This window comes from Helianthus annuus, chromosome 8 (assembly GCF_002127325.2).
Source record: "Helianthus annuus cultivar XRQ/B chromosome 8, HanXRQr2.0-SUNRISE, whole genome shotgun sequence".
In the NCBI taxonomy this organism is placed as follows: domain Eukaryota; kingdom Viridiplantae; phylum Streptophyta; class Magnoliopsida; order Asterales; family Asteraceae; genus Helianthus; species Helianthus annuus.
Window position 1 is genome coordinate 82,782,853 of NC_035440.2, and position 12,212 is coordinate 82,795,064.

Sequence of the window (12,212 nt, forward strand, 5' to 3'; positions counted from 1 at the left end):
AATAAGATGAAATAAACGAGCCCTCCAAAAACTGAATTCTAAAAACTTATATTAGAGCTACCAAGTCAGATTAAACCACAAATCTTCTATTTTCTTATATACATTTTAGTAGTACTTTTTTTTATCACTTTGTGGTTGTTTTACACTTGGTATTCACCTTTTTTGTTAGCTTACACAGTTGTGCACTTGTGCTATTATTCGACACCCGTCCACCGGATGGGTATTAAACTAGTTATTTATAGTATTGTACTCGTATTCTAAGTTGTTGTTCATGATACTAGCATATTTTGAGTTGCTCTTGTATATTTTGATAGCTAACATTCCACACTCATGTTTATAACACCGGCTAAGCTTTCTTCCAAGGTACAAGATAAGCTCTTTAGGCATCTCGCTTCTTATTCTAGACAAGTTAGGTAATATCAGGCTTCAATGTGTGCGTTATTGATTAACATTGTGCGAATTTGGATTCAATTAGGTATCTCGCTCCTTTTTATGTATAGCTGTTATGTGCTCAAAATTCTTACCAAGTAGTTTGAGTCTTCATCCTAAGTTGATTGTACGTCTAGTAAGTTTAAATTTATTCTGTTGTGTGGATTTGGATGCATTTATATCACAGGGATTGTTTGTGTTATGTATCAGCTTACTTGTTTATGTTGTGTTAGCTTTGTGCCAATCATTTTAATGATTTTTTTTCCACAATTAGCATACATAGGCTTGAAAATGATTGGCACAAAGCTAACATAACATAAACAAGAAAATTGTACATAAACAATTCCATTGAATAAATGGATCCAAATCTACACAACAAAATGAATTTGTAAGAGTGCTCGCTTCTCTTTGTTCCACCTCACTTCACGGACACCTTGAAGGGTGGATGGTCTTTAAGGAATAAATAAACATTGTCCACTATTAAATGTCATCGTTATTAAAGGCGCGAGGCGTACTCATGGCGATTTGTTGGGTCCGGGGCTTTATTTGCGCTAGGCGCGCCTGGGCGCTCGCTTTAATAACTATGACATGAACCATAGTTATTAAAGGCGCGAGGCGCACTTAGGGCGATTTGTTGAGCCTAGGGCTTTATTTGCGTCTGGGCGCTCGCTTTAATAACTATCTTAAATGTACTAATTTGAAAGTGGCCATGGTGCATAAATTCGGAAGAGTGACCAATTTGATGACTGTCCACTTTTCGAAATATATGGGAAACCCTTGATATGCATAAGATAAAAATAATTATGGGATACAAAAATTGGTGGCTTTTAGCCCAAACTTTAAAGTAGGCCTTATTCATGCTCAAGTAAAACAAAAACCTAGAGATAATGTGTGTATAGATCTGGCAGCGGGTCGATTTAGAAAAAAAAAATGTTATTTTGGTTCGGGTTAGACCTATAACTATGAGATTTTGCTACTTTTATGTTCACTTGCGTTCATGCTTGAGCAGTTATGCTACTCGAGTACTCTTGCCCTTGTTTTGCTGAATGAAACGGAAAATCAAGCCTAAATGCTTCCTAATTTTCATTCCACACATGTCTTTGTAATTGCTATCTGTTAGATCCCATTGTGTCACATGATTTCTATAACTAGTAAATTCTTAGAAAAAAAATAGTCTTATCGACCTTCGAATCCCATGGTTCCAGCTCCAATTTACAACAATTGAACCAAGATGCAACAGTTCACGTACATTTCACTTCGTAATTAAAAACAATAACCATGTCATTTGGAACCCTAATTGAAGAAATTTTTTAAACACAATTGAAGACCTAGAGACTGGATTGGAGAACCTCGAACTTGTACCCAATTGTGTTGGGGTCGTAGGAACTTGTACCCAATGGTGTTGGGATCGTGTGTGCTATGATGGACCAAACCGGCCCGTAGTTCTAATTTTAAACTTTTATTTTCTGCTCACTAAAGACCCTTGAATAATAATAATACTTAACCGAAACAACCCAAAATGTTTAAAAGAATGTTCAAAATGATCCAAACCCAAACTTAAGTGTATGGATCAAGATTGCCGGACCTAGTTTATATATAATTGTAATAATAATAATAATAATAATAATAATAATAATAATAATAATAATAATAATAATAATAATAATAATAATAATAATAATAATAAGAGTGAATAGCAAGTTTTGTCCTTTGTTTGTATACCAAATTTCAGGCGGTATGCTTTGAACCAGATTTATTAATTATTTAGCTTTGTATATTAGGGTGGAGGGTATGGTTCAATCACTTTAGGGTGTTTGAGTTATTTTCTAGCCAATAGTATCATGCCATGTCAACTCCCCATTCCACTCCCTACTTTGCACTCAATCAAAGGGTATGGTTCAATCACTTTAGGGTGTTTGAGTTATTTATTTTTTTATTTCTGATTAATGGCTACATTCCTCAATAATCCCACTCAAAACAATCGGTGAGTATACACTGAAAAAGGAGTCACCGAATCACCGAAAAAAGGGGCAGGGTCAATCACCGATCGGTGAAAGCATGTCCCCGAATGCACTCCCCGCACCACTCCGACTACCCTTATAGAATAAAATGAGAGCAGAAACCAAGGGCAAACCGGCGGATGCTACATCCATTGTTTTGAAAACCAAATCAGATTAGTTGATCAAACCAGGAACCAGGCTACTAGTTCACTCTAGACCGGAAATCGCTTCCCAACAAACCAGATGAATTTTGAAAACCGGGTTGTGGCGGGTGCTCTTCGAACCATGTTTATAAATTCTTAGGTAGCTTTGCATTTATATAATACTTATATTAAAGATAAAAGAATACTTAATTTTATGATATAATTTTTTTTCAAAAATAATAAAGTATATAAAAGTTATTTTAGTTTAAAAAACTTGGTGGAGTGGTGGAAATGTGAGTGGTCTCAGGTTCGATCCCCACCTCCATCAAAGGTGAGGCATTGGGGTTATTCCCAACCCAAGGATGGCTAGGACTCCGGTTCAAGCCTGAGGGAACCCGAGTTTTCTATTACGGCGCATTTACTCCAGCGGGTCGCTCTGTCACAACAGGCGGTCGATTCGTGTGGAGGGTGCAACTCCTGTCAAGTGGCAGGGGGTCGGAAATTTTCTCGGGGAAAGCTATGTCCCATTTCTACCGAGGCGTGGGCCCCGTTAAGACAACATAGTCCTTGGGACAGAAATAGGGTGGGCCTGCGTCTTGCGGGTGTGTATTAACCGTCTATTGTGAAGTACACCTTTCAAAAAAAAATTAGTATTTAATGGGAAATGGCTAAATGACTTAAATACCCCTAACTATAGTATTAATTATTAATTATAGAAGTTTTATTTGTAATCAATAACAACCCTTGATTTAAACTATATCTGTTATTAAAGGAACAAAATTTTAGATTTGTTTCGTTAAACAAGTTCTCCGTTGGTAAACTTAAAAACTCCTTTGATAATATATTTATACGAAGCGAACACGCATTTGAAACACACACACTGATTTGCAGATCAAAACCTTAAATGTTACACTTTAACAAAACACCTCAACCCATCGTCACTTTCATCTTACAAACCCTAAACACCAAACTGTTAACCTTAAAACAACTCCAACAAATCCATGCCCAAATCCTCTCAAACACTACTCTCATTTCCACCCCCCTCATCACCACATTCTTACATTCATGTCACCGTTCTCGTAACCTTAATTACGCCTCACATTTCCTATACAACCTCCCACAATCCTGCTCAAAACCCTCATTCTGGAATCCCATGATAAAAACATCTTTAAATTCTAACAACCCACAAAATTTCTTCACTTGTTACAATGCCATGATGCGTTGTAATGTGAACATATTCAATGCCGGCTTTTTTGCTTCGATTTTGAAATTTGGCGCCAAAATTGGGGATACCCAGTTTGGGGAAATGTTTCATTGTGTTGTGGTTAAGATGGGTTTTAATTCTGATGTGGTTTTGGAAACTGGGTTGCTTGATTTTTATGCCAAGATTGGAGATTTGAGTTGTGCACGGAAGGTGTTCGATGAAATGTCTGAAAGAGATGTGGTTGCTTGTAATGTTATGATTTCGGTGCTTGGGAAGCATGGGTTTGTTGAGGACGCAAGGGTGTTGTTTGATGGTATGTTGGAAAAGGATTCGTATACTTGGAATTCGATGGTGTCTTGTTATTTTAAGGTTGGGGATGTCGAGTCTGCGAGGTTTGTTTTTGATAGAAATCCGGTAAAAAATGAGGTATCTTGGAACGTGCTGATTGATGGGTATAGTAAATCGGGTGGTTATTTTGGTAATCCGGATAACTTGGGTGATATAGTAACTCTCTATAGCGAAATGTTGGTTAGTAATGTGAGTCCGAGTCAAAGTGCATTGTCGTTGATTATTCAGTTTTGTGCCAGTTTTTGTGCCGTACAACTTGGGAAAGCACTTCATTGCCAGATACTCAAGTGGAATTTTAATCATGATGTGGTTTTACAAACAGGGTTGCTTGACTTTTACGCAAAGGTTGACGATTTAAGTTCCGCAAAGAGAGTGTTCGATGAAATGCCCCAGAGAGACGTTGTGGCAAATAATGCGATGATTTCAGCACTTAGTAAACACGGGTTTGTAGAAGATGCACAAAATCTGTTCAACAGTATGCAGGAAAAGACTTCGGTTACTTTTAATTCGATGATCACTTGCTATTCCAAGATAGGTGACATCCACTCAGCACGGTTCATCTTTGATTCCAACCCCGCCAAAGATGTGGTCTCGTGGAACGCAATGATAGATTGTTACTGTAAAGCTGGCCTTCTTAGTTACGCCGAAGAATTGTTTAATGGAATCGGTGAAGTAAAAAATTCTGTCACGTGGAACACTATGATTACCGGATTTGTTCAGTGCAAAGAGTTCCAAAGAGCGTTGCAGTTATTCGAGCACATGCAAGCAGAGAGGGTGAAACCGACTGAGGTCACCATGGTTAGTTTATTATCCGCATGTGCTCATCTTGGAGCCTTAGAAATGGGTGAATGGGTTCGTGACTACATAAAACGGAATAAACTTAAAATCGACGTTGTTTTAGGAAACGCGCTTATTGACATGTATTGCAAATGTGGAAGTATATCACACGCTCTAGACGTTTTCGACAAACTTGGTGTGAAAAACATTTTCTGTTGGAATTCCATCATCATAGGATTAGCAATGCATGGTTATGGTAAAGAAGCGATCGATTATTTTTATAAAATGATTCAAGAAGATATAATAAATCCAGATGGAGTTACTTTCGTCGGTCTTTTATGCGCTTGCAGCCACTCGGGGTTAATCTCCCAAGGTAAAATGTATTTTTCTCAAATGCAAAGCGTTTATGGTGTTGAACCAGGGATCGAACACTACGGGTGTATGGTTGACCTTTTGGGTCGGTCGGGTCAACTTAAAGAAGCACTAGAACTCATAACTAGCATGCCATTAAAGCCGAACGCAATAGTATGGGGAAGTTTGCTTCGATCGTGTCATATACATAAAGATACCGAACTTGGAGAGCAAGTTACTCAACGGTTACTAGAACTGGACCCACGTGATGGTGGGAATTACGTGTTTTTGTCAAATCTATACGCGTCATTGAGTCGATGGAAGGATGTAGACAGATGTCGGAAGTTAATGGCAGAAAGCGGGGTCCACAAGGTACCCGGGTGTAGTTCAATTGAGGTGGACAATGTAGTACATGAGTTTGTCGCGGGAGATAGTTCACATCCTCAGTTTTCACAAATAAACGCGTATTTGGTTGAGATTGGAAAGAGACTAAAAGATGAAGGTGGTTATGAGGCGGACACGGGTTCTGTGTTTCATGATATAGATGAGGAGGAAAAAGAAGGGGCGGTTAGTTATCATAGTGAGAGAATCGCGGTTGCTTTTGGACTCATGAGTAGCCCCCGTGTTGGGAAAGTAATCCGAGTGGTTAAGAATTTAAGAACGTGTGACGACTGTCATACTGTTATGAAGCTTATATCGAAGGTGTATAAGAGGGAGATCGTTATGAGGGATCGTAATAGGTTTCATCATTTTAGCAATGGGGTTTGTTCATGTAAGGATTTTTGGTGATTGATGTATGTATGTTTATAACATTTTAGTAACCTTATAATTTATTATACATACATGAAGCCTTGCATATAAAAAAAGATATTGTTTTTCTTTCCTTTCTTATCTATTTATATTTTCTTCAAGTCAAATTACACTTTCATAAAGTTGTGACCAATTAACATTACAAGTCTAGTAATGTGACTTCAAAATTTATAATAACAATACCTATGTAATGAAACGTTTGCAAGCTGAATACTACCCATACTTTTGTTTGATTGTTCTGATTAAAGAAACATGAAAAAGAATGAAGAGTGAAATGTCAAAATGGTCCCGAGTTTAGGTCAGTTGCCACTTCAGTCGAAAAAAGAAACTTTTTTTATACCTGGGTTCCTGAGGTTTCATTTTTGTTTTCATTTCTATCCAATTGGCAAACTGGGTTAAAAATTTTTTGCCCCTTTTGTCGTTTTCTTCATTTAAATGAAGTTCCTTATGGAGTTCAGGCATAAAATGACGATTATACCCTCTTTTTAAATGATGAAAACGACAAAAGTGACCTAAACTCTGGGACATTTTGGCATTTTACTCAAGAATAAAACTAAAGTAAGGAGAAAATTTGTCCTTGGATACTAAACAACATAGATGGAACCATCAAAAGATTAAGATATAGCTTGTCAGAATGTGTACAGGTACTCGATGGCGCCTTTGTCAAAGGTTTCGCATCTCAAATGCATCAACTATCGGACTAGGAAGTCATTAAAAACTTGATCGAAGAACCAACGTTTATTGAAGGAACTATACAATCGATTACAAAAAGAAAGTACTAGTTGTCCGCTACTGGATTTTATATTATACATAAGATAAACACCTAAGGTACCAAATGAAAAAGGGATTAGTTTAGTAATGGTTGGAGCAGCAAACATGGATTTTACGTGGTGAAAGAGTACCACCATGTTGCTACAAAATATGGTTACGTCGTATGACGCTTGAAGCAGTATGTGACATATGGTCTCCATGGACTCAGCTAACGACAACAATGGACTTCTTTTGTGCTCCTTCACTTAGTGGGCAATCAACGAAACCGTCTGCCCAATGCCTTGCTCTAACCACACATGGTTTAAATACTTTTATTCTGAACAACATATCACACTCAACTGTAATGCTTAATCTTTGATGTTTGTATAGCCAAATATTTATGGATGGAAATTTCCACAAATAATATGTTTAAAGAAAATTTCACCTACTTTTTTCATTAATTTTGAATAAAAGAAACGAGTGACAATCAAACTAAAGGAAGGAATGAATCAATCCAAACAGTACGCTTAAACACTTTTTAGCGACAATTATACGTATTCTTTTAACTGTCATACCTTCCCTCTAGCAGATCCCGCATAATAGTAAATGGCAAAAGCATAAGCAACCATTTGTGTGTCGAGTTCATTTGTCAAATTCCCAGAGAACACCATTTCCATCCTCTGCAATGAATAATAAAGTGCATATTAATATTCAAAAGAGTAAACTGCCATTTTGGTCCCTGTGGTTTGGGCACTTTTGCCATTTTAGTCCAAATCTCAAACTTTTTAAATCTGGGTCCCTGTGGTTTCACTTTTATTGCCATTTTAGTCCAAAAACAAAATCAACTCAGATTTTTCAAAAAAAGCCTGCTATTTTGTCCTTTTTCTCAGGGGCAAAATGGTCATTTGTCACATTCTTTATAAACTCTGCTCTCTCTCTATAATCCCCACTACACCACCACCCCTGTCTCCCTCTCCCTCTCTCCTCTCTACCGCCACAAGAACCACCGCCACCTCCTCCCCCTTCTCACCATCGCCACCATCAACATCCACCCCACACCACTCTTCAGTACTCCTTCTTCCCCCTTCCTCTCTCTCTCTCTGTAACAAACACCACCACAGCCATGGCTACCATCGCCATCTGTGACCACTATCGCCTCCGAATAACCACCAAATCTGACCCCACCTTCATCTCCTCTCTCTCGAATACAAATAGCTAACAACCGAAAACGGGACCCAGGTTTGTGTACGGAGCGGGATCTAGATGGTGTGTGAAAACAAATCTCTGAGAAGACCACGATTGGCGATTGTTTTCTTGTTTTGCACAGGTGCGGGTATCGGAGGCTGTCATTGGCGGTGTCTCTGAGAAGACCACGGCCGACGACGGTTCTGATGGTTCTGATTCAGTGGCCGAAGTGTTTAAGGTTTCGGTAGGTTTTTCGTTTCTCTCTGTGCTCGTGGTCAGCTGGTGGTTCTGATTCAGTCGCCAACACTAGCCTTCACCGCCTCCTCCAAACCCGACCACCCCCAAATCGAAACCCTCATGTTATTATTGAGTGGATTCAGGTTATGTGACTAATTTTTTTTTTTGTGTGGCAGCAGCTTCTTCTAAATCCAGAACCTTCATCATCGTCTCTCTATCTTAGTCACAAATATGGATTAGGGTATTTGGTGGAATGTGAAGATATTGGGTGGTCAAACTTTATTAAATTTTATTATTTTAATTAAAATGAGTTATAATAAATCCATAATGACTAATTTACCCCTACATAAAAGCACAAAACATCACTATTTAATTTAAGAAATCTGGCCTAATTTCACTTTTGGACTAAAATGGCAATAAAAGTGAAACCACAGGGACCCAGTTTTAAAAAGTTTGAGATTTGGACTAAAATGGCAAAAGTCCCCAAACCACAGGGACCAAAATGGCAGTTTACTCTATTCAAAACTATTAACACAGGATAAGAATAAGCCATCCATTTTTCTCTCATTTTCTCATCAGGAAAATGCAAATGAGAGCATAATCTATCGAAAACACGAAACTTTGATACTGTATGATCACATTTCTAAAACCATCTTGGTTTATAAACGAAAGATGCGAAAACTAATCTGTGTGGCATGCTCCTTCCCTCAGAATATATGATTTGTGCACATACCGTACAAGTAGAAGTAGACAAAATAATTTATTGTCTTAATACATGAATTTTCACAGACCATTCTTGATATGTTGTTTATATGAACATCGTGTTTTCATCATACATCTACAAAGACCGACTTTTATTTCAGAAACAAAATAATACAGATTTGATGCGAAAATCCTGATTAACGTGTTTACAACAACACTTGGTTCATTAGCAAAACATATTGATTATATAGATTTTCATGACTAAAGTGTGTCATTGTAGTTGATTTTCTATTAAATGTTTCAAAAAGATGCAAATATTGTATAAAAGGTTCAAACTGCTGAATGCTCGATTTTCTTCCAGAAAACTCCAAAGTCAAATGCTCGTTTTATTATTTTATTTTATCTTCAAAGTTTAGTTATTAATATAAAATACTAATAAGTCAACACTTGTAATCAGATGAGTAAATTACGTTTTTGGCCCCTGTGGTTATATCACTTTTACTATATTCGCCCAAAATAAGAATTTTTAACATATCTGCCCCCATGGTTTCTATAACTAACCATTTTGGCCCCTAAGTCTAGAGATTATAGGGGCCAAAATGGTTAGTTATAGAGACCATGGGGGCTAAAATGGTTAGACTTAGGGGCCAAAATGGTTAGTTATAGAGACCATGGGGGCAGACATGTTGAAAATTCTTATTTTGGGCTAATATAGTAAAAATGATATAACCACAGGGGCCAAAAACGTAATTTACTCTCAGATAAATAGTTGATAGAATTGAAAGTAAGTACCTTGTACTTTCTTGTTAATCCAAATTTCCGTTAGCATTCCGGCTCCAATTCCGCCAACAATGCATGAACCATAAATCGCAATGTTAGCAAGCATGGATCTACGCGGAAGAAAATAGTAGTCGGGAATGTGCCTCATCTTCTTTGGAAGCCGCTTTTTCACAACAGGTCCAGCATCGGGCTCGCTTTTTGCCGAGTCGCCTATTGTTTTCCAGTCTAGCGAGTCCTTAGGCCCTTCAGTCCCCATAGTAGATCAACAGGCTGGATCATATAGATTTTGATGATAAGAACATAATAACATAATCATTGAGCCAAACGCTTAAGAATCAAGATAGATTTTGATGATTCAAGATTCTTAACTATACAATTCTCCTAATAGATTATCACGGGCACACTAATGTAGCATGTTTTATAACGGAAGATTCTTTAACTCTTTCAGATTTTGATACGCAAAAATCAAGAGATGTGTAGCTCACCTGCAGCATAAATCATCTACAACCACCCAAGAGTGACTCGACTGTATAAAAAACAAGTTGTAGGCTTTAAGCTTAGCGCACCCACATTTAAGCCAAGGGGCCCCATCTTTCTTGATTATATACTAGAATCATAAATATATCATTTTTCGATTATTTGAATACGGCTTTGCATGTTTTTGTCATGTCAACATACTAGAAAGTGTAGGGATAAAGAACTTTTATCATTTATTTTTGTGAATTTTGTTATTTTTTTTGCATTTCACAAATTGAATTTAAATAACTGATTTAGTGTTACATACCAAACAAGAGAAATCAACCCAAAAGACTAGTCTGGTGGGTGAGAGAGTCCATTTAGTACATTGGTTGCCCATACAACAGATGTGGGACAAGTCCCATACCTTGCAATGGTATTAGTCCATAACATTTAGGGTTTACCATGGCAAAGAAAGGGTTTTCTTTTCACTAAAACTCACTCTAAACCTACTTACTATGTGTGGCTTTGTGCATTTTAGAAATCACATACAAAACATTTAGGATCGTACCCAGATTTTAGAATCCGTTTTAGGCCCAAAAAGGTTGAGTCTACCACACACACACTCACTAGCACAATATATCAAACAGTTGGTGTGCATTTCATTATTTGCTTCAAAAACCAAATTGAAACAAACAGTATATCATTCCAAATTCAAACAGAAACACTAGGATCTTATTATTAGCTTATAGAATCTATTTAGAGTGTCTACAATTCAAAATTCAAATAAAAGTGAGCATATGATACCAATTTCAGGTGCATCAGGTCAATAAACAAAAATCAACAAACAGCATGTCAAAAAAAAACCAAAATCAACAACAAATTAGGGTGTATAGATGCACGATTTCGACAATTTCAGGCTCAATTTGTGTTGGAGTTGAAACCCTATCGATGTGTTAAACAGCACAATAAACCCTATTGATATGTTAAACAGCAGCTAGCGATGGTTTGATGAAAAACATACCTTGAAATGAGGAGAGGGCAGCGATGGTTTGATGAAAAACAACAGCAGCGACGGCAAAAAGAAAGAAGGAGAAGGAGAAGAGGCCAGCCCCGACTGCAGAGGTTTTTTCTGGAGTGTGTTTGTTGCAGGGAAAAAAGAAAAAAAAAAAAAAAAAGGACAAGAGGAGGTTGTAAGTTGTGCTTAGATGGTTGTACCTTAATCAAATAATAATGGTTTCATTACCTTACCAAATTTAATATATTTTGTATGCATGTATGGTTGTAAATTGTGTTTATGTGGTTGTACCCTAATCAAATAATGGTTTCATTATCTATCATATTCAATCGGTTTCATCCATTCAAAGTTGTGTTATTTTATTTGTAAATTATCATTATTATTTGGGTAAATTACTTTTTGAGTCCCTGTGTTTTAGTGGTTTTAACCACTTGAATCCAAAATCAAAATGTTTAACGCCCTGAGTCCCTATAGCCATTTTTCTTAACCATTTGAGTCCAAATTTCTAACACAGTTACAATTTTGTTGTTAAGTTTTTTTAAATGACCAAATTACCCCTATAATTAAAAATAAAAAAACTAATATATTTAGATGTGTTTCACTGTTTTGTCTACTATGAAAAATATAATCTCCAAATCTGTAACTTTCGTTCAAATAAATATATCTCTCTGAGCTCCACCACAGAACGATAATGGAAGCTCTTGTTGGAGGCCCGAGACATCAGTATCACTTGCATATGTATTTGGATTTGCAGCGGAATTGAATACGTAACTTGCAGGCATGATTAACAAGTGTGTAGAATAAGAAAGAATGAACGATAAAGAGTACAAGATGGACACTTTCTGAATTGGAGGGAAAATGTCTTGATACCGGAATGGATTGCCGGTGATACCGTATATATACATATTATGTGTGGCGGTTAATTATGGCGGTAAACTGCCATAAGACAGTTTGAATTACCCGCTTTGGTTTATGATCCACACATATTTGACCCATACTTAATACATGATAATTGTAACTTA

At 37.0% G+C, this 12,212-nt stretch overlaps 2 protein-coding genes across 2 annotated transcripts; one reads left to right on the forward strand and one right to left on the reverse strand.

The window, feature by feature from the left end:
- Positions 1-3,434: 3,434 nt before the first annotated feature.
- LOC110873203 (pentatricopeptide repeat-containing protein At3g62890-like) lies at positions 3,435-6,075 on the forward strand. Its single transcript, XM_035976656.1, has one exon. The coding sequence runs from the start codon at positions 3,477-3,479 to the stop codon at positions 6,039-6,041; it is 2,565 nt and encodes an 854-aa protein (XP_035832549.1). The 5' UTR covers positions 3,435-3,476; the 3' UTR covers positions 6,042-6,075.
- Positions 6,076-7,238: 1,163 nt separating this feature from the next.
- On the reverse strand, positions 7,239-11,349 carry LOC110873204. Its single transcript, XM_022122139.2, has 3 exons — positions 11,197-11,349; positions 9,729-9,986; positions 7,239-7,492 (listed from the first exon to the last, which is right to left on the reverse strand). Exons 2-3 carry the CDS (start codon positions 9,970-9,972, stop codon positions 7,455-7,457), a joined length of 282 nt encoding a protein of 93 aa, XP_021977831.1. The 5' UTR covers positions 9,973-9,986; positions 11,197-11,349; the 3' UTR covers positions 7,239-7,454.
- Positions 11,350-12,212: the final 863 nt, after the last annotated feature.

Bases quoted from the DNA above. Each gene is read 5' to 3' on its own strand.
- LOC110873203 (XM_035976656.1), top strand. From the start codon at position 3,477: ATGTTACACTTTAACAAAACACCTCAACCCATCGTCACTTTCATCTTA.
- LOC110873204 (XM_022122139.2), bottom strand. From the start codon at position 9,972: ATGGGGACTGAAGGGCCTAAGGACTCGCTAGACTGGAAAACAATAGGC. The intron at 7,493-9,728 runs GTACTTACTTTC...TATTCATTGCAG, and splicing joins GATTAACAAGAAAGTACAAG to AGGATGGAAATGGTGTTCTC.